A 20,548-nucleotide genomic window follows, 5' to 3' on the forward strand; every position below is an offset into this window, starting at 1 on the left:
AAGCGTGTATGACTAGTGAGGTTTGATGTGAAATCCTCCAATAGGATTTGAAGAAAAAAGAAAGAATTCTAGTTACAGAATTTTAGGCATTAGCAAGACTGTGTGAAATGTTTTAAGAAAGAATTATCTTCCCAGAATTTCTGAAAATAAACTGTAAATGTAGCCTCTATAATTAATATTAACTTATCTTGGGAACCAATGGCATAAAATCCAAGTCTTCAAATTGATAATCTTTCATTTCTATCTTCCATGGCACTTCAAGATTTAACTATAGTGCCTGATTATGGATTTCCTAACATTCAAATTCAATGGAGTTTCAAACATCAAAACTCAAACTCTGCCATCCCCTGGAGGAAATAGGGAAATTAAGACATGCTTTATTTACATTTCATACAAAAGAAAACATGAAATATATTTATAATTGATATCTTGCCACTTTGGAAAGTCACGTATATGGAGTTAGATATTTCATAAATGTTATATCAATGAACATCAGCATATATAAAACATCTTAGTTTTTTAAAATTTGTAGGTAATATATGTTTTGATCACATACAATATAAAGTTTTAAAGTATATGCATATTGTGAAATAGGTAAATCTATGTAACTAACAAATTACCTCACATAGTTATCATAGATGAGAGCACTTAACATTTACTCTCATTACATTTTTCCAGAATATGTGTCGTCATTACCTGTAGTCATCTTGCTATCCAATAGATCCCTTGAAATGTATTCCTCCTATCTAATTGTAATTATGTATACTTTGACCAACATTTTCTCATTCCTACCATCCCCCCAATCATCCCAGTCTCTAGTAGCCACCATTCCACTCTCTCCTTCTATGAGATCAACCTTTTTGAATTCCACATATGTGTGAGGTCATGCAATATGTATATTTCTGTTCCTGGTTTATTTCACTTAGCATAATGTCCTTCAAGTTCATTCAGGTTATCACAAAAGCAGGATTTTTTAATGGCTGAATAGTATTCCATTTGTGTGTGTGTGTGTGTGTGTGTGTGTGTGTATCTCATATATATGATAAATGGTTGAATGATAAAATGTGATATTATATATGTGATATATATATATATCACATGATATATATAATATCACATTTTATTCAACCGTTTATGGACACTTAGGTTAATTCCATATCTTGGGTATTGTAAATATTACTATAATAAAATAAGAGTGCAGATATCTTTTTGATATACTGATTTTATTTCCTTTGGATATATACCCAGTGGGAGGGATTGCTGGATCATATGGTATTTCTATTTTTAATTGTTTGAGGAATCTCTGTACTTTTTTCCATAATGGTTGTACTAATTTACATTCCCACCAACAATATAAAAGGGATTCCTTTTCTCCACATCCTTGCCAATACTCATTATCTTTTGTCTTTTTAATAATAGCCATTCTATCAGAGGTAAGGTGATATCTCATTGTTGCTCTAATTTGCGTGTATCTGATGATTAGTGATGTTGAGCATTTTCCCGTTTACCTATTGGCCATTTTTATGTCTTTTTTGGGAAATAGCTATTTAGTTTTTTGCTCATTTTTAACTTGGGCTCAGGTCATTTGGTTTTTGGTTGTTTCGTATTGAGTTGTTTGAGTACCTTATACATTCTGATGTTAACATCCTGTCAAATGTACAGTTTGAAAATAATTTCTGCCATTCTATAGGTTATCACTCCACTCTGTTGATCGTTTCCTTTACTGTGCAAAAGCTTCCTAGTTTGATGTAATCTCATTTGTCCATTTTTTGGCACATGTTAGTTTAAAATATTTTCTTTCCATGACAATCAATCAGAAAGAAATGAAAGATACTAAATATATATATAAATATATATGTGTATATATACATATGCAAATACCCACATATTTCCACAAATCTTTCAATGTAGATCTATGTGACAAAATCACCCAGAAGCTGAAAATCTGGTTTGTATTACACTAGTGCTAGATGAGTTTAAATAAGGGAACAATTGGTATTGGAATGCCTTTTTTTAAGTCAACAAAGTATTTTGAGTAAACAGAGAGTGCATAGTTCTTTGTTAGATGGTTAACAGCCCTTATGTACTACAGAATGAAGCTGAGAAGTTAAGTCTCTCCTAGACCACTAGAAGAAGGCTAATCTTTCTACTTTATGTTGTGACAAAAGAAAGTCAGAAAGCCAACTTTATTGCTACCTCTTGGCTTTTGCTTATGCATTTCTTTTTGTACGAGTCCCAAAATTGCAAAAGCCAATGGTATAAATTGTCCAGGGAAAGGTAGAGCTTCTAAGTAGGGAAAATGTTTTTGTCTTTTCAGTTCTATTCCAGGTACCTTATATTTCTATCTCCAAATCTGGATCTGATTTCCCCAGTAAGAAATAGTTTATGAAATACTTAATTTTGAGATTTCTACTGTGTGTCCCATGAAGATTTTGAACCTCATTTCAAGAGTCTCAAACCATCTTTCAGCTAAATTAGAGATACAAAATACAGTATTCAAGGATACAGAACAGATTTATGATAGTCTCCAAACATTTTTCAAGTGGGTCTGTGGGAACATAAACTCATAAGTATATATTATCAAATAATTTCAATCTATGTCATAATGTTTTCATAATAAATGTCATTAATATTGTTTGTTCACAAAAGTAATATATATGTATATACTATACACGTGTGTGTGTATATATGTATATAAACACTTATAAAAAAGTTGGGAAGTATGTAAAACGATTTAAAAACAGAATCATTTTTATAATCCACCTCACAGAGAATATATGTTCTCACATTTTAGTGCATGCTATGGCTCCATTACATATGGCAGTGTGTATACCATGTTTGTTACTGTACCCCAATGCCTAGTACACTTTTGCAATATAGTAAGTGCCTACACAATATCTGTCAAATTGCCTGGAGAGTTGGAATTCACCAATTCAAGGGCCACAGAATATCTTAGAATTCATCTGTTCTTCCATTTAATCACAGTTTAACACAGGTCCATCTGCCAAGCAGGAAGGAACATGCTCTAGTCCCACCTTTCTGTTTAGCAAAAGTATTAATAATATCCGCTAAACAGTTTCTCCTGTATTCTCAAAAAGAAAACAGTCATCCTATTTGTGTTTCCTGAGAACAGGAAGCTCAAATGTCTCAGCTTCATCCACTGTCGTAGTTAAGAGCACCTTCTTCTTTGCCTGGGAAAGAGGCTACTGACACTGTAATTTCTCAGAAGTTTAGACAGACAGCAAGAAGCTGAAAAAAGAACCATTTTGTCTGTGATCTAAATAGGACTTTGCTGATGGTCGGTGTACTCAAATGGGTTTGTAGAATATCTTGTCTTTGCGCCTGGAATTTGCTTTTACGAACTCACTTGAGAGGCAGCAGCCAGAGGAGAGCTCTCTCTCACCTGAATGCTTAGCAGAGGCAAGCCATCAAAACCCTCCAGGAAGTGGCAAGCCAAAGGGTCTGAATTAGAGGCACCTCCCCAGAGAAGATCAAAAGTTATGCTCCACCAACACAGAGACACTGAGAAATGGTTGAATGTGTTCTAAATTAAACTGCCCTGGTGGTGAGCAGAGATCTGCCAAAATCTTTCAATTAATCACTTTTACCTTCAGGGCAGAGTTAGGCCTGAGAGTATTTCAATAGATTTTTATTGGAACAGAGTTATTTCAGATATTAAACTATGTTGCACAAAGTAAAAATAATGTTATTTTTAAGTTGCTACTCTTGTTAAATAAAAGTTGGCAAGTGTTCTTGGGGTCTGTATTGTGTCTGTATTTGTGAATGTGTGTGGCTTTTTCTTGTGCCATAATCCCCATTGATTTTTAAAAAGTGAACAGCAATGAACTAGGTGATAAATATATTTATATAACATTTTCATTAATAATGTGTTATAAATAATTGAAGAAAGGTTTTAAGTATATAATTCGCTACATCACAATTGGAATTTTTTTTTTCCTACATCTTCAGCAGTAAGTTAATTAGAATCACCTGCATTTCCTTGGGTGGACACCAAATGGATTGCAAACAAAAACAGATTAAAATAGCTGCTGGAGCTCATGGCATACAGATGACAAGATTCACAAAAAGGACAATGATACACTGAAAATGTTCGCTTTTCAAACAATTTTAGAGGAAATTTAGCTCTTGTGACTTCTCTGTAAAAGCTGCCTGTAAGTGTTTTGCTGAAAGGCTAGAACAGCTTTGTTTCTGATCCCTTGATGAGTGAGAGAAATGTTTAAGAAAGATCACTTTACAGAGAGATTCAGGCTGAAATGTGATGACTGTGATTCAAGCCAAGCCAAAAATTACAGTTCAGAATGAAAGGGGAGGGACGTGGTTTGGGAATCCATTTTCCCACATTCCTGAATCTCAATCATCCCAGCCAATGTTTAAAAAAATCCAGTGGAAAACAATGAGGTCACTTTGTTTAGACGTTAAAAAAAAAAAAAAAAAAAATTACGGGTGGAGGGATTGAAAAGAATGATGGCAAATGTATGAATTTTAAATCAATATCTACTTCAAGTATGATGGGATCAAAGGTACACTTTATATAACTCTTACGACCTCATCCCAAAAACAGCCATTTTTCAGTTTTCTTCTTGTTTGTGTTGGTGAGCCATTTATTGTGTTTCTTTAACTCATGAAATAGTATCTTGCTAAAATTTTTTTAAAAAGTGTACATGGGCACATAGTACAGATTATTCCTCCTGAGACTCCAAGCTTTCCTTAGGAATAGCATCTCCAGGAAGCTGGTTTTCTTTCTTTAAACCTGCTGTGACCACCCCACTGCTGTGTGGATCTCAGGTTATGCTGGCATATTGGCTTGCAAACTACCAGATGATAGTGGCAGATGAAATTAGATTCATTGTTCTTGTTACTTCTATTTATTTTAATGAAACACACTAAGCAAGTCATACTACCAAATGAATGATTTATTTACATCAGCATGATCACAGCATAACAGTAGAACTGCAACATAAAAGAAACTCAGAGAATAATATGAGATAAACCAAATACAACCTCCAACTTCAATATCTTCCAGATACACTAAGTTTTTCTTCAAGGCAACAGCTCTCACTTAATGATAACCAGAATCATTGACCAAAATTTGTCTTCAAGACTAAGATTTTTTTAAAAAAAGAAACATGTAAGATAATTTGTCAATGACTGCTTATAGGTACCTTGTTTCCCACTCTCCAGAAATCATTTCGATTCATTATCTTTGGTCTGATCAGACCACCGATGCTAGGTTCTTTTCTAGAGAAATTTCACAAGCAAACTCAGAATATTGCTGAGATCTTTCTTATCTTCAGAGATTTCCAAATGATCCTAAGGCTGGCATAAATCACATTTATGTCTACTATCCTGCAGGCTTCATGCAGTCAGGCCTCAAATTCTTAGCTTAGAGAGAGATGTAAGAATCCATTGTCTCAGCCCAAAATCTCCTTAAGCTGATCAGCAACTTCAGCAAAGTCTCAGGATACAAAATTAATGTGCAAAAATCACAAGCATTCTTATACACCAGTGACAGTCAAACAGAGAGCCAAATCAGGAATGAACTTCCATTCACAATTGCTTCAAAGAGAATAAAATACCTAGGAATCCAACTTACAAGGGATGTAAAGGACCTCTTCAAGGAGAACTACAAACCACTGCTCAGTGAAATCAAAGAGGACACAAACAAATGGAAGAACATACCATGCTCATGGATAGGAAGAATCAATATCGTGAAAATGGCCATACTGCCCAAGGTAATTTATAGATTCAATGCCATCCCCATCAAGCTACCAATGAGCTTCTTCACAGAATTGGAAAAAACTGCTTTAAAGTTCATATGGAACCAAAAAAGAGCCCGCATCTCCAAGACAATCCTAAGTCAAAAGAACAAAGCTGGAGGCATCACGCTACCTGACTTCAAACTATACTACAAGGCTACAGTAACCAAAACAGCATGGTACTGGTACCAAAACAGAGATATAGACCAATGGAACAGAACAGAGTCCTCAGAAATAATACCACACATCTACAGCCATCTGATCTTTGACAAACCTGAGAGAAACAAGAAATGGGGAAAGGATTCCCTATTTAATAAATGGTGCTGGAAAACTGGCTAGCCATAAGTAGAAAGCTGAAACTGGATCCTTTCCTTACTCCTTATACGAAAATTAATTCAAGATGGATTAGAGACTTAAATGTTAGACCTAATACCATAAAAATCCTAGAGGAAAACCTAGGTAGTACCATTCAGGACATAGGCATGGGCAAAGACTTCATGTCTAAAACACCAAAAGCAACGGCAGCAAAAGCCAAAATTGACAAATGGGATCTCATCAAACTAAAGAGCTTCTGCACAGCAAAAGAAACTACCATCAGAGTGAGCAGGCAACCTACAGAATGGGAGAAAATTTTTGCAATCTACTCATCTGACAAAGGGCTAATATCCAGAACCTACAAAGAACTCAAACAAATTTACAAGAAAAAAACAAACAACCCCATCCAAAAGTGGGCAAAGGATATGAACAGGCATTTCTCAAAAGAAGACATTCATACAGCCAACAGACACATGAAAAAATGCTCATCATCACTGGCCATCAGAGAAATGCAAATCAAAACCACAATGAGATACCATCTCACACCAGTTAGAATGGCGATCATTAAAAAGTCAGGAAACAACAGGTGCTGGAGAGGATGTGGAGAAATAGGAACACTTTTACACTGTTGGTGGGATTGTAAACTAGTTCAACCATTATGGAAAACAGTATGGCGATTCCTCAAGGATCTAGAACTAGATGTACCATATGACCCAGCCATCCCATTACTGGGTATATACCCAAAGGATTATAAATTATGCTGCTATAAAGACACATGCACACGTATGTTTATTGCAGCACTATTCACAATAGCAAAGACTTGGAATCAACCCAAATGTCCATCAGTGACAGATTGGATTAAGAAAATGTGGCACATATACACCATGGAATACTATGCAGCCATAAAAAAGGATGAGTTTGTGTCCTTTGTAGGGACATGGATGCAGCTGGAAACCATCATTCTCAGCAAACTATCACAAGAACAGAAAACCAAACACCGCATGTTCTCACTCATAGGCGGGAACTGAACAATGAGATCACTTGGACTCGGGAAGGGGAACATCACACACCAGGGCCTATCATGGGGAGGGGGGAGGGGGGAGGGATTGCATTGGGAGTTATACCTGATGTAAATGACGAGTTGATGGGTGCAGCACACCAACATGGCACAAGTATACATATGTAGCAAACCTGCATGTTGTGCACATGTACCCTACAACTTGAAGTTTAATAATAATAAATTAATTTAAAAAAAAAAGAATCAATGTGCAGAAAATGAGCCACATTATAGGACACTATTGTTCCACTATTGTTTCATGTTAACTAGGTATTAAGCAAGGTACATAAATGGCTTATCAATCTATATCACATTAGCCACACTGGAACTTTTCCCCCTTGTCTTTGCCCTGGTTGACTTACCATTTGGTAATCCTTAAGTTAAAAGGAATCATTTTAAAGGTGGGAGTTAAATTCAATGTATAGAGGCTATACACACAAACAAGCCTAATCCATAAAAAGAATCACAGCAAATGGAAACCAGGAAATAATATTTTTAAAAGTATACTACTGCCTATACTACCAGATTCCAATGGCATGGATAAGCATCTCTAATTATAAGAAAATTGATGAGATATTTTGGCATTAACTAAGTATAAATATAAGGGAAAAATTCTAATAATGAGGAATGACAGTGGTTTTTCCCCTGTATCCACATTGAGGAGGGATGGCTTTTTTTTTCTTTTTGTAACATTTGAAGAAGTCAGTGAGATTTTCTTCTACTTATGGAAATGTCTAATATCCCACTTAACATGAATGAGAGAGATGAAGAAACTAGGAGAGTAATGCAATAAACTGTTTTCAAAGACTGAATCCAACCCTGCGTCTCTATACAAGAATACCTAATAATAGTAAAAAGCAAGATAGCCACTCTCTTCCCACATGTCTCCCTACCATCCCCCCACCCACAATCCCCAAACTCTATTGTCCCAGAACTTTTCAAGGCATAAATGATACAATGCAGAACCACTAACACACTTAACCACATAGATGACACAATGCAGAACCGGTAACACACTTAACACTCAGGGTATTTAGTTCTTTTCCTCACCCAATTTTGATGCTGGAGCAATATAACAACATCTGCCTTTTCCAGTGTCCAAATAAGACAAGGCTCGTTAAGAGTTTGGGACTGGGCAGAAGAGCAAATAGGACCAATATTAACGATAAATATTTTTGCAATAAAACAACAATCTTATTTCCAAATATTAACAGGTTGAAGTAACAGGGGCAAAGGAAGGAAGTGAGGGGGAAGCATTTGAAAATGATCCCAATCGCCCAAGTATTCCATGAAATGTCCTTGAAAAAGCATTCTCCTTTCTGATTCAAGAGTCTATTTGATACCACCTTTTTCTTAGTATGTATGTATATATATACACATATATATATTCCTTTATTATGTGCTCTTTCAAGGTATTTAATTTAAATCTGGAATTTGCCCCTAGCTCAGACACTGGCTATATAAACAATTTTAAATAATTGCTCATTTTTTAGTATCATAGGTTCTAAGCGATTTTCTCAGAAATGAAAAAAAAAATCCTTAGTGACCTCTTTTTAGTCTAACATTAATCAAAAATTAGCAACAAATATTTATCTCTTCCATGTCTTAAGAGAATAAAAATTCTTATTTTCCATATGAATCCCCTACAAATACCTGGGAGATTAAATACATTTTTTTTCAGAAATGAATAGTCAAAAATGAGCCAATAAAATCTAGATAATGATAACCAAAAGCAAATAAAATAATGAAGGAAAAATTGAAGGTATTTTGTTATGACATTAAAAAGAAAAACTTGTTGCAATAATTGTGTCTATGAAGCAAGCATTCATAGCAGAGATATGAGGAAGGTAGAACAAAAAACCAAAATGAGATAAAAATTGAAAAGAAAAGGCTCATGAAAGACATGGAAAACTAAAACAACCTCAGTAATAAAAGAATTGAAAAATACATAAATGATAGTAGGAATTTCTATAAACACAGAAAAGGACAGGAGTAAGAAAAATGAAGTGAGAGATGTGCTGAAACTCACCTGTAGCAACCTATTCTTCCAACATTCGAATTGCAATTGCGTAATGACTGTTTTAAATATTCACAGTTTAATCCCTTACCATTTATTTCCCATGTACCAATAATGAAAATTATATAGTAGTATCTTCACAAACTAATGAAACTTCTGTTTTCAATTTTTAAAGTTCTGTTTTTATGAAAAACGATGTAGGCCTCACATTCAAGTTGGCAGACTGAAAAAATATGTCTGATTCTCTTCCCTCAAAACAATCCCAATGAAATAATAGAAAATATGTGTTTTAAAAAGAAAAAAACTGATAATGGTGCTGAAAACAGAAAAGGTGCCATCAGCAGACAAGAAATAGAAATTCCAGGAAGAGAGGAAGCAGATGGGATCAAACAAATAGAGAAATGAAAGCAGGAGAAACACCATTCCCAGACACCACAATTAGGCACAGTTCTTTCCAGGGATGTCCCAGAGAATAACCAAACTTGGAGTCAACAAATAAAAAGAATAGAAATTGTCCAGAGGGCAGTAAAGAAAGTAATTCATTAAATAACAGGATCTAACAGCTGTGAGAACTGGGCTCCTCTTTCTTTATCCTGCACCAAAGAGGCATCTACAGCAGGTGCTTGAGCCTGAGAGCAATTTCTGTAAGGATGGAAAAGTTGCTGGCGTCTGAGATAGAAGGCAATAGAGAAGAAAGTGTCTCAGGTCTTCTCCAACAGAATTAGATATACCTTTGCCCAGGTGCAAAATAGGTAAAGTTCTCTATACCCTAAGTTAATTCTCCCTTACTTTGATAACTGGGGAGAACCCCTGGCCTATTGTCTACTCACCACCCTTTTACCCTGCAAGATACCCCCACATACCATTCTCATTTAAGATTGGATAAGTTGTAGGGAGGGAGAGAGCTGGACACATACAGAGGTACCCATGACCACTGTTTATTTTAATCAATCTCAATCATAAAGGTAATCCAATATTTGATAATCTGTCTTAAATAAATTTTAGATACAGAGAAGAGAGATAACAGAGGGAAAACAATATTGAGCAAATAATATAAGAAAATGTTTTCCAAATGAAAAGGCCCAGATGGGGAGCACATATGAGTGACATTTTACTGCTACAGGTTTAAAGAGAAAAAAAAATTTTTTAATCCGAGAGCAAAAGCAATTTACCTGTAAAGTGTCAAGAATCAATTTGACATCAGACTTAACAGCAGGGATGCTAGAAGATAATGGAACATTTATTTTTCAAAGTTAGAAAAATAAAAGATTATGAAACTGAAATAAACGTTCAAGTCAACAACCAATTAGGAAGCAAAAGAAAACAGTCAGATAGGTAAAGTAAGAAAAATTATCAATCACATCCTTTTATGAATCAAGAAACTTCTTAAAATTCAATCCAAGAAAGAATAACAATGGAATACAAGAGAAGGAGGGTAGTTGATGCTGACCTAGAGTCACATTGTCTAAAATGGTCATCACCGGCCATGTGTGGTTAAGTTACTCAAAGCTGAATAAAATAAAATTCAGTCCCTCAGTTGTATTAACCATGTTTCAAGTGGTTAATATTCTCTGTAGCCAGTTATATGTGGCCAGTGAATGCTGGTTTGGACAGCAAAGAGACAGAACATTTCTATCATTGCAGAAGCTTCTGTTGGGCAGGACTTAATCTGAAGAAATGAAGAAACCTACAAAGGAAGAAGAGGACAAGTTAAGTCTTTCGGGAGCTCTCCTTTGTGAAACTAAATTTTAATGTTAAACCCCAACATGCTCCCTTTTTAAAAAATAGTGACTATTAACCCATAGATAAGTCACAAAATAGTTATAAAAAACAAAATGTCCCAAATTTTAAGACTATAAACAATAAATGCATACAGAGTAAAACTGGGAAGGGAAGTAGTAGAGAGAAGTAAGAATAAATATACTGCTTTATTTTTCATAGCTCAGAGATAATTTGATATGCTAACATATAGAAATAGGCAAATTAACTCAAGAGAAAGAGGGTGTACAGATAAGTGGTAGGAACTGTGAATGCACTAAGCTCTTTATATTTTCTGAGAAATCAATAAATACCATTCAAAGTTAATTAATAAACAGAAATATGACATATTAACATTAACACAAAGAATGAAAATAGAACTTTTCTTTTTGAGACAGGGCCTCGCTCTGTCCACCCCGGCTGGAGTGCAGTCGTGTGATCAAGGCTCACTGCAGCCTCAACTTCCTGGGCTCAAGTGATTCTCCTACCTCGGACTCCTGAGTAGCCACCATGCCAGGCTAATTTTTAATTTTTTGTGTGTGAAGATAGGGTTTCACCCTGTTGCCCAGGCTGGTCTTGGATTCCTGGGCTCAAGTGATTCTCCCGCCTTGGCCTCCCAAAATGCTGGGATTGTTGGTGTGAGTCACTGAGCCTGGCCTAAAATAGAACTGTTAACAATAACTATCTTTGGAAAGCAGGTTGGGGCAGCTACTGTACTTAGTTTGGATTGTATATTGTTCTATGTGGTTTAATTTTGGTTTTTGTTGTTTTTTTAAACCATGGAAGTATAGCCAAAAAAAAAAAAAAAAAACCTGTATATATTTTTTGAATGGTTTTTATTAGGTCATATAGTTATCCTATAGAATAAAATTATTCTCGTTTGAAAATCAAAATTGTGCCAGCTATTTCCTAAGGGAATCATTCTTAGGAAATAGCAAGGCTATTGAAGGATGGGCATCTCATACGAAATTAACCATAATTAAATAAAAATGGCAGATAGGTACAAAATAAACACCACTGAGTTGGAAGAGAGATTAGAATTCTAAGTTATATCCTGTACTCTCAGTCATTGAATTTAAAGTGTGTGAACAAATAAGCTAGCAAAAAAAAATGTTTGAAACACTCACTTCAACTTAGAGGAGGAGAGATAGGTCTAAATGGCACCAGAGTTTCTCATGTTTAGCTCAGAACCCAAGTAGAACTTTGGAAAGACTGAGAGAGAAAAGTGCAGGGGTTGAGGGCAACCTGAGTGTTCCTGTGCTCAAAGGTTTTCACCGGAGGGAGAAGCCAGAAGTTCAAAGTATTGCGAGAATGGCATTTCTTGTGGCAGCTCTGGCCTCCTAGGAATTAGGAAGCGCCATAAATCTCAGGAGAGGCACTGTTTGTGCAAAATTCCCAGCCCACATTTGCAGGCTGCAAAGGTTCAGATGCATTTTGTTGTGTGTCAGAAAACCAAGCAGACTTTCGGGGCACACCACTCAACCAGGCTCAAACTCCACATCTGCGTGGTGTGTCCATCATTCGGGCTACCCAAAATGCTACCTAAACCAGTTTTCGACTATTTTTAACAGACTCGTCTGCATTGTCAAAAACTGCCCATATTTTGGCAGATAAGCCAGTCAACTCTGGACAGAGTGTTGGTCTTAGATTTCTTTTTGCAAAGTGTCTAAGATTTATGGTGGGAATTACTCATGACAGCTGCATTCTTTCCGCTGGGCTTAGACCACCATTTGGTCTAATAACTCCTAATTGTGTGTCTATCCCAGTCTAAGCTTCTTCAGGGGAAAAAAAAAAAAAAAAGTAGGGGAGGGGGTGGGGAGGCTTTTAAAAATCCCCTACAGCAACACCCAGTGATTTCTGCCAACAGTAAACACTATTTTGAAATATAAGAAGGTTAGCTGATGATGAACAAATAAACAATATTTCAGTGAATGTGGATTTCTTCAGAGAATTTTTCATACTACCGTTAATGCCAGTCTGATTTTTTTTTAAAAAGTAAAATGACTTAGTTTTATCGTGTTCCCAAAGTATTTTTAGCATAACAGGCAAAAATCCTGTTAGCATTTACAGTCATGTTATTTTCTTGAAAGAGGTACCTCTCAAAGCGATTTTTCACCAACCTTCTCCAAAGCACAAAAGAGGTACCTTGAAGACATTGGTCATTTAAAAATCATACGAAGTCTAATTATATTTCCAAAATAAGTAGTTTGCAATCCAGCAAGAATAATGTGGTCATGAAAAGGATGTCCAAATCCACCAATTTACATTGGTTTGGTTTGGCATAACTTTCAAAGTTCTTGGAGTAAAAGGAAGATGGCACGTGAATAATTGTAATTTGGGTAATAGTCCTAGAACTTTGGGTCTGCTGTTCTGTGAGCCATTCAGGGGAAAGCAAATCAACTTCAAGACTGTACCTACATAATTTATAACTGTTAAAATTCACTGATATGTTCCAGATTATTTCGCAAAATGTAATACCCTCCCTTTTCATATGAAACTTTGTCATTTTCACTCTATTTATGTAATTTAAAAAGTATGATAGCCAGAAAGCATGAACCATTCAAAGCAGGAGCCGCTAATGTCAGAGATCATTATCACTCACAAGATATATAGTGTTGGTATCTTTGAATTTAAAGGGCTTGAAAGTTGTGTCAAGATAGATTCATATTGCATCTAATATGTTTTGCTTTACTCCCTTTTACTTTCTGGTTTCTATCTCCAGTCACAAAGCAGTTTCTCTGCTGTGACTCAGGTCTACAACCACAGTGGTAGCACAGGTCTGATTTACCCTTCCTGTCTCCACCAGCTGTGCTCCCTCCTTTTATGCCAAAAGAAAGTTGTGTTATTACTTTAGGATGAGGCTGCTTTCTTTAAACAGTATACTGCTTTCCAGTTGTTTATATGTAATATATGTCCAATCCATATGACTTTTTCGAATGGTTTTGATTACTGGACTTAAAAAATTTTTTAAAGAAATGTATGAAAGACCAAGGAAAGCATTTCTTATATTGTAACTCTCTAAAAGAAAAAAAAAGTTTTGGATATAGGGAATTTCATCAGTTAAAAACCAGTTTACGACTCTATGCATTTCAATAGCATGTAGAATAATATTTGAAAAGGAAGAGTGCTAACTTCACAATAGACATTCATTTGATTTTACACCTTGTATAAATATGCATATTAAAGCAATGATTAAGTAAGACCCTTGTTTGCAATTAAATTCTGAAATTCAAATAATTTCGTTTATAATAGACCTCTGATAAGGGTCCAGCTAATTAGCAAAACAACATTTTTTAAAAACACACAATGTTCTCATTTTTGTTGTAATAGATATTCACATTTTATCTTTAATCATTGTAAAACGGACTAATTTGATTTTAAAAAACATTAGAATTTCTCATTTAGAGAACATAGATCCACATATTCCACTGATGTTTCTATTTTCTACAATAATTCTTTTTCTCTAAATTCCTTAAAATCAATTGATAATCCGTGGGAAAAAATCAGGGTCACGTTCACTTGATCAAACTTTGTTTGTTTGTTTGTTTGTGGTGGCAAACATCAAGGTGACTTTATTCACCACTCATGGTTCTGATGTCATTTGTCCATTTCCAAATCCAAAACTCTCCCCGAAACCCCCAAGCATGCCATTATGAACATTTTTCTGTAAACATTTCAGGGCCTCTGAGGGTGATTTTAGAGAACAATTTTAAGATAATTTCCTCAGTGGCTATATGTTAAAAAAATTAAGAGGGAAAACTTTGAAAAGGACACAGTTTAATGTAAAATTTTTGGTAGTTTTAAATCTATCATGTTATTTAAAATTTCATAGGCTAAAACTAAGTACCAAATAGCATCTAATGACAAAGGAAAAAAATGATTAATAAGTTTTTTGTAAATTAATTTTTTAACATTCTGGATGTAAGTGCATGAACTTAAGACCAAAATAGACCAATACTAAAGGTAGGAATTAAATATTAGAAAAATTTTAATTAGGACTATTATCACATTTAAGCTGTCAAGCAGAAATTGTACTTTAAAACAAACAAACCAGAGTAGACTTAGATTAATGGAGGTAATTTGTGCATCACAAAGAAAAAATATATTGGATTTTTACAAATATATATGTCTTAGAAAATTTCACCACTGGCTAACTGGTGTCCAGCTTCATCCAGTTCCTCACAATTTATAGTTCTTAGGGAAAGACAGAGTCTCAATCATTTCTTACATTATTCTAGAACTATAAAGTCACATCAATTAATACATTTGTTAATAGCTATTCCATTTTACTGCCATTATCTCAAGTAATCATATAGTTTATTACATGGAAGAGTAAAAACTATAGTGAATGTCCTAAATTATGCCATTACTACCAGTGTTCTAAGTTATATTATTCTACCCTAACCTCCCAATGAAATATTTTGCACAATGGCAGAAGTGTTCCTAATATAAAGTGTGTAAAAATGTAGAGATAGTAAAGCAATAAATGAGCTCATTTTATGCCAGTAAAGAGCTTTGGAAAGCCTTTATTCTGTTATACTATGGCAATAATTTCTACCAATATATTTAATACTATTGTGAATTGCAATGATTATCCATGATGCTATACCACCTCCCTAGAGAAACTGCTGAGATAAGACCTCTGCATCTGCTGGCAATTTTACCTAGGCCTCTCTAAGTTCCCAAACACATCAAAGAATATACACCCTTGACATTAAAATTATGTTTTCGGCATTTTTAGATACTACTATACTGTTTGACTAAGTGTTTCCCTTTTCGTTTTCCTGTTTCTTCGTTGTCCTCATAACGTGGTCATGAAATTAACTAGATTCTATAAATAGATGTGTGGAAAACAAGTGAATGATTATTGAAATTCACTGCCAGGATAAGTTATTTTGAATTACAGATGAACAGTTCTAAAATAATCTGAAATTCATGTTACCATTTTGCTAAAGATTTTTTTATTTTTCTCTCCATAATGGAGCACCCATTACCTATAATACACTGGAAGTTATCAAACTAGCATTATATCTAGAATAGAATTTTTGCTCTTTAGTTTCAAACAATTAGACCAAAACATGTTGTTCTGTAGCAATCACAGGAAAACAAGAATAGAATAGAAAAGAATAGAATAGAATAGAATAGAATAGAATAGAATAGAATAGAATAGAATAGAACAGAACAGAACAGAACAGAACAGAACAGAACAGAACAGAACAGAACAGAACAGAAATGGAGGGAAGATAAAGAGCTGAGGAGAGGAGAGGAAGGAAAGAAGAGAGACAGAAAGGCGGGAAGACAGTAAGTCAGGCCAGTAGCAAATGTCTCACAAATGTCTTGAGTTATTTTACCTTGCAGAAAAAAGGCAATAATACACAAATGTCTGGAAGTTTCTCCCCTACCCAGTTTGATTCCTATATTTTCCTTGGAAATGAACCTTAAATATATGATGTAATCCTATGCTACCTACTGCTCTTTTGTGCCTCAATTAGACTCAAATTTATTGATGATAATTTTAATTATGACTGAACACCATGATTACTTTATTGAGATTAAAATTTTGAAGAGTGCATAATTTAGAACATACAAATTAGTTTTCTCTGAAAAGAAGAGATATTTGGTGTAATTTACTCCTTCTTTTCATAGTTTTTTTTTTTTTTAAACCATCTCAGTTCCTATATGTGCTAATATAAAATATGCCCTTTTGTCTTCAGGTCTAGATGTTGATGGAATATATCGAGTTAGTGGCAATCTGGCAACAATACAGAAGTTAAGATTTATTGTCAACCAAGGTAAGCGATTTCCACTTCAGAGATTTTTTCAAACAGTTTCATATGGAACAATATTTCAGACACTGTGCTGTATGTACTGTGAATAAATAATAATAAAACTAATAGGAGAATGAGAAAGTGGAGGAAATTTAAAAATTATCAGAAAAGTAAAAGATAACCAACTAGTTTATCTAGAAATGAATAGAACATATAGAGAAACAAATTAATAGTTTATGTGAAATAAATAATGAATGGAATATGTCAAAATAAAAATGGGGAAAAAATAGAAAAAGAGTAAAAGAAAAATGACCCATATTCAAAAAATGTTATTGACTTGCAATGGACACTTACTATATGTTGATGAATGAACCAATGAATGATGGAAAATGTAAAAGTCAAAATAACAGATAATAGAAAAATATATAGTAGGTAAGAAAAAAATTAGGAAATGCATATGCTATCAAAGAGTTGTAAATTAAAACAATGAGATATCGCTGCACATCTGTTAGAATGGCTGAAATACTGACAACACCAAATGCTGCCTAAGATGTGGAGCAACAGGAAGTCTCATTCATTGCTGGTGGAAATGAAAAATGATTCAATCACTTTGGAAGAAAATTTGGCAGTTTCTTATGAAAATAAATGTATTTTTATCGTATGATCCAGTACTTCTTGGTACTTACCCAAATGAGTTAAAAACTCATGAACACAAAAAAACCTACACACAAATATTTACAGCAGCTTTTTTCATAATTGGCAAAACTAGAATGCAACTAAGATGTCCTTCAGTAGGTGCAGGGACAAACAAACCAGAATACATCCATACAATGGAATATTATTCAGGGATGAAAAGAAATGAGCTTTCTTTTTTTATTTTTTATTTTTTTCTTCTACTACTTTGTTTTTTATTTTTTATTTTTCTGGGTACATACTAGGTGTGTATATGTTATGGGTACATTACATATTTTGATACAGGTATACAATGTGTAATAATCACATGAGAGTAAATAGGGTATCCATCACTTTAAGCATTTGTCATTTATCCTTTGTGTTACAAACAATCCAGTTACACACTTTTAGTTATTTTTAAATGCAGGATAAAATTATTATTGACTATAGTCACCCTGTTGTGCTATCAAATGCTGAGTCTTATTCATTATTTTAAGTGGGAATGTTTAATGGGTAAGAAATGAGCTTTCAAGCCATGAAAAGACTTAGAGTAATCTGAATGCATATGCTGAGTAAAAGAAGCCAGTGTGAAAACACATGATTCCAACAATATAACATTCTGGGTAAAGGAAAACTACAGAGAGTAAAAGATGAGTGGAAACAGTGAGACGGATTTGGGGGAAAGAGGGAGAGATGAATAGGTGAGCACAGGAGATTTTGAGGGCAAACAATTCTGTATGATGCCATAATTATGCATACATGTCATTACACATTTGTCAAAACCCATAAAATGCAACACAAAGAGTGAATCCTTATGTAAATTATAATATTTACTTAATAATAATGTATTGATATTGGCTTATCAATTATAACAATCTACCCCATTAATGCAAGATGCTATTAATAGGGAAAACTTTTGGAAGGGTGAGGAGATATAAGTTAACTCTCTGTACTTTCTACTCAATTATTCTGTAACCTTAAAACTGCTCTAAAAATGTATATTAATTCAAAAAATAAAAAATTAAAAATTAGAAAATGAAAAACAAGAAGACCGAAACATCTTAAGTTGGTGTTATTGACAGCTCATAGGTTTTAAAATCATACAGATGAGGTAGAACTTAGACTCTCTCCTTGTATCCTTGGTATCTTAACCTCCCTATGCCTCTGTTCCCTATCAGGAAAAACAGTTGGGGGATGCCTTGGGAACATTTGGGAAAATTAAATTGAATAACATCTACAACACTTAGGAATGTGACAGACTCATGTTAGTTCTCCTTTTACTTAAAAACAGTCAAAAGTGTCTTCAGAAGAACTCCAAATCCTAAATCCTTGTACTCTAGCTTCCCACTTAGCTTCTATAATAGCTGGCTTCAGGTTCTCTGAATGTTTTTCATAATACATTTAATATATAAACTGTACTCCCACATTTCCATACTGTTGTGCTTTTTAATGTCTTTGCATATGCTCTTCCCTTTACTTTCAATATCCTCCTATCATTTCCTTCTCATCCCACATACACAAGCTTCCAGCCTGGTAGATTTCTTCTTTTTCTTCAAGGCCCAGATTATAGTAATTTCATTCAAGAAGCCTCCAGTTAGATTTCTTCTCTGTTCCCCTTACACTGAATAGCTGAATTTACAGTAGTACATTCACATCTAACTTTTAAAATTCCATCTATTATAAGACCCATAGATTTAATGCCAACTTTTGGAAAGGATATAATCAAATGTACTCGGTGATTGTATTTCAGAAACATTAAAATTTGTAAGTCTTGGAATCAAAAAATAGGATACTGGCTGAAATGTCTGTCTCTTTCACAAATCTCTAAAAAGGTAGAACTTGAATCATCCTTGTATCTTTTCCCATTAACCAGTTCTAGCCTCGGTGTTTCCATACAAGGAGCTCCTCATACAGGGAGTTTTTAATTAATATTTGTTGAACAATGTATGCGAGTGTTGCAGGTAGGAGAAGTATTAAAACTGGAGAGCATTCAATTCTCCAGCAATTCAACTTGAGTTGAACCAGTTTTTTAAATGTTGATTGCAATACTTTTGGCCACTTGCCACATGACTCTTGCTTCTAAGAATCTCTATAACTGAGAATCTCCACAGCTCTGCTTGTTCACTAATGCAATTCTTTGTCTTTCACAATTACTCTCTTTCCTGGGCAAAACACAGAACTAAACTTTACCTCATTCATTTATATTATTTCCATTTAACTGAATCAGAGTGCCCCCTCTGTGGGTAAAATTTGGATAAAATAGCCCTAGCCTCATATTCATTCTAGCTTATAATCAGCTAAAATCATTTTTATAATACAGTTTATGCTGAAACGATATCCTGATTGGGATTCTAGACAGCTGGGCAACACATTTCTTCTACAAAGAAGAAATCTCAAAACAGAAGCCATGCTAGAAACAAACACTAGTTGCATTTCCTGCCTTTAAAAAAAATTATGCTCAGTAGTTTGAAAAGGCAAAGAAAAAAATCTGCAATGAAAATATGAAATCTGTCCATCTCATCTTTTGCAATCCAAACTTCAGTGTACTCTGAGGCTATGTAACCGCTCATGTTTCCATGAGAATTGACAATGTAAAGCTGGACAGAGGCCTGCGTTGGTATCTGGTAGCACAGAATTGTCAGTAAACTGTCTCCCTGGTTTATAGCACTGTCAGAATGCAACATACTCAACACAAATTAGGCTTCATTAGGACCTTTGATACTGGTAACTTTGTCCAAGTAGTGTTATGGAGTTTTTTGAATTAGATGATAAGTGAAATGGATATACCAACCCCTTTCAAAATTTGCTGATCAGATTATCCTTTGAATGTGTTTTCTGGACTGGCCCCACAACCTTGTTGCTAATGCCATACCTTCCCCTCCATCTGGACCAGGACTCTAATAGTAGAACTGACTTGAAAATAATCAGTGCTGGGTGCAAAGAGATTGTAGGTGTACATGTGGCCCTCTGTGGCCCTCTCTCTCTGTGTGTCTCTGTGTGTCTAATAGAATAAAATGGCAATGCAGGGAAAATTCCATGAAAAGCATAAAGTGCTATGTAAAGGCAGTGCATCATTTTTGCAGTCTAAGATGAAACATAAATGATTTTTGGCATACCTTCCTTGTATTAACATACTTTATTCCCCTTTATTCACCTTGCACATGTTTCTTTTGTAGAAGGTTCT

The 20,548-nt window shown here is 34.5% G+C and overlaps 1 protein-coding gene across 1 annotated transcript in view; it reads left to right on the plus strand.

The window, feature by feature from the left end:
- The window catches only part of ARHGAP15 (Rho GTPase activating protein 15), a 631,557-nt gene that overhangs the window by 409,173 nt on the left and 201,836 nt on the right, over positions 1–20,548 (plus strand). Inside the window, exon 11 of the mRNA XM_007964884.3 lies at positions 16,639–16,716. Coding sequence (XP_007963075.1) covers positions 16,639–16,716 — 78 coding nt within the window. The remainder of the gene's footprint in view (positions 1–16,638; positions 16,717–20,548) is intronic.

Source organism: Chlorocebus sabaeus, chromosome 10, assembly GCF_047675955.1.
Source record: "Chlorocebus sabaeus isolate Y175 chromosome 10, mChlSab1.0.hap1, whole genome shotgun sequence".
Taxonomy (NCBI): Eukaryota; Metazoa; Chordata; class Mammalia; order Primates; family Cercopithecidae; genus Chlorocebus; species Chlorocebus sabaeus.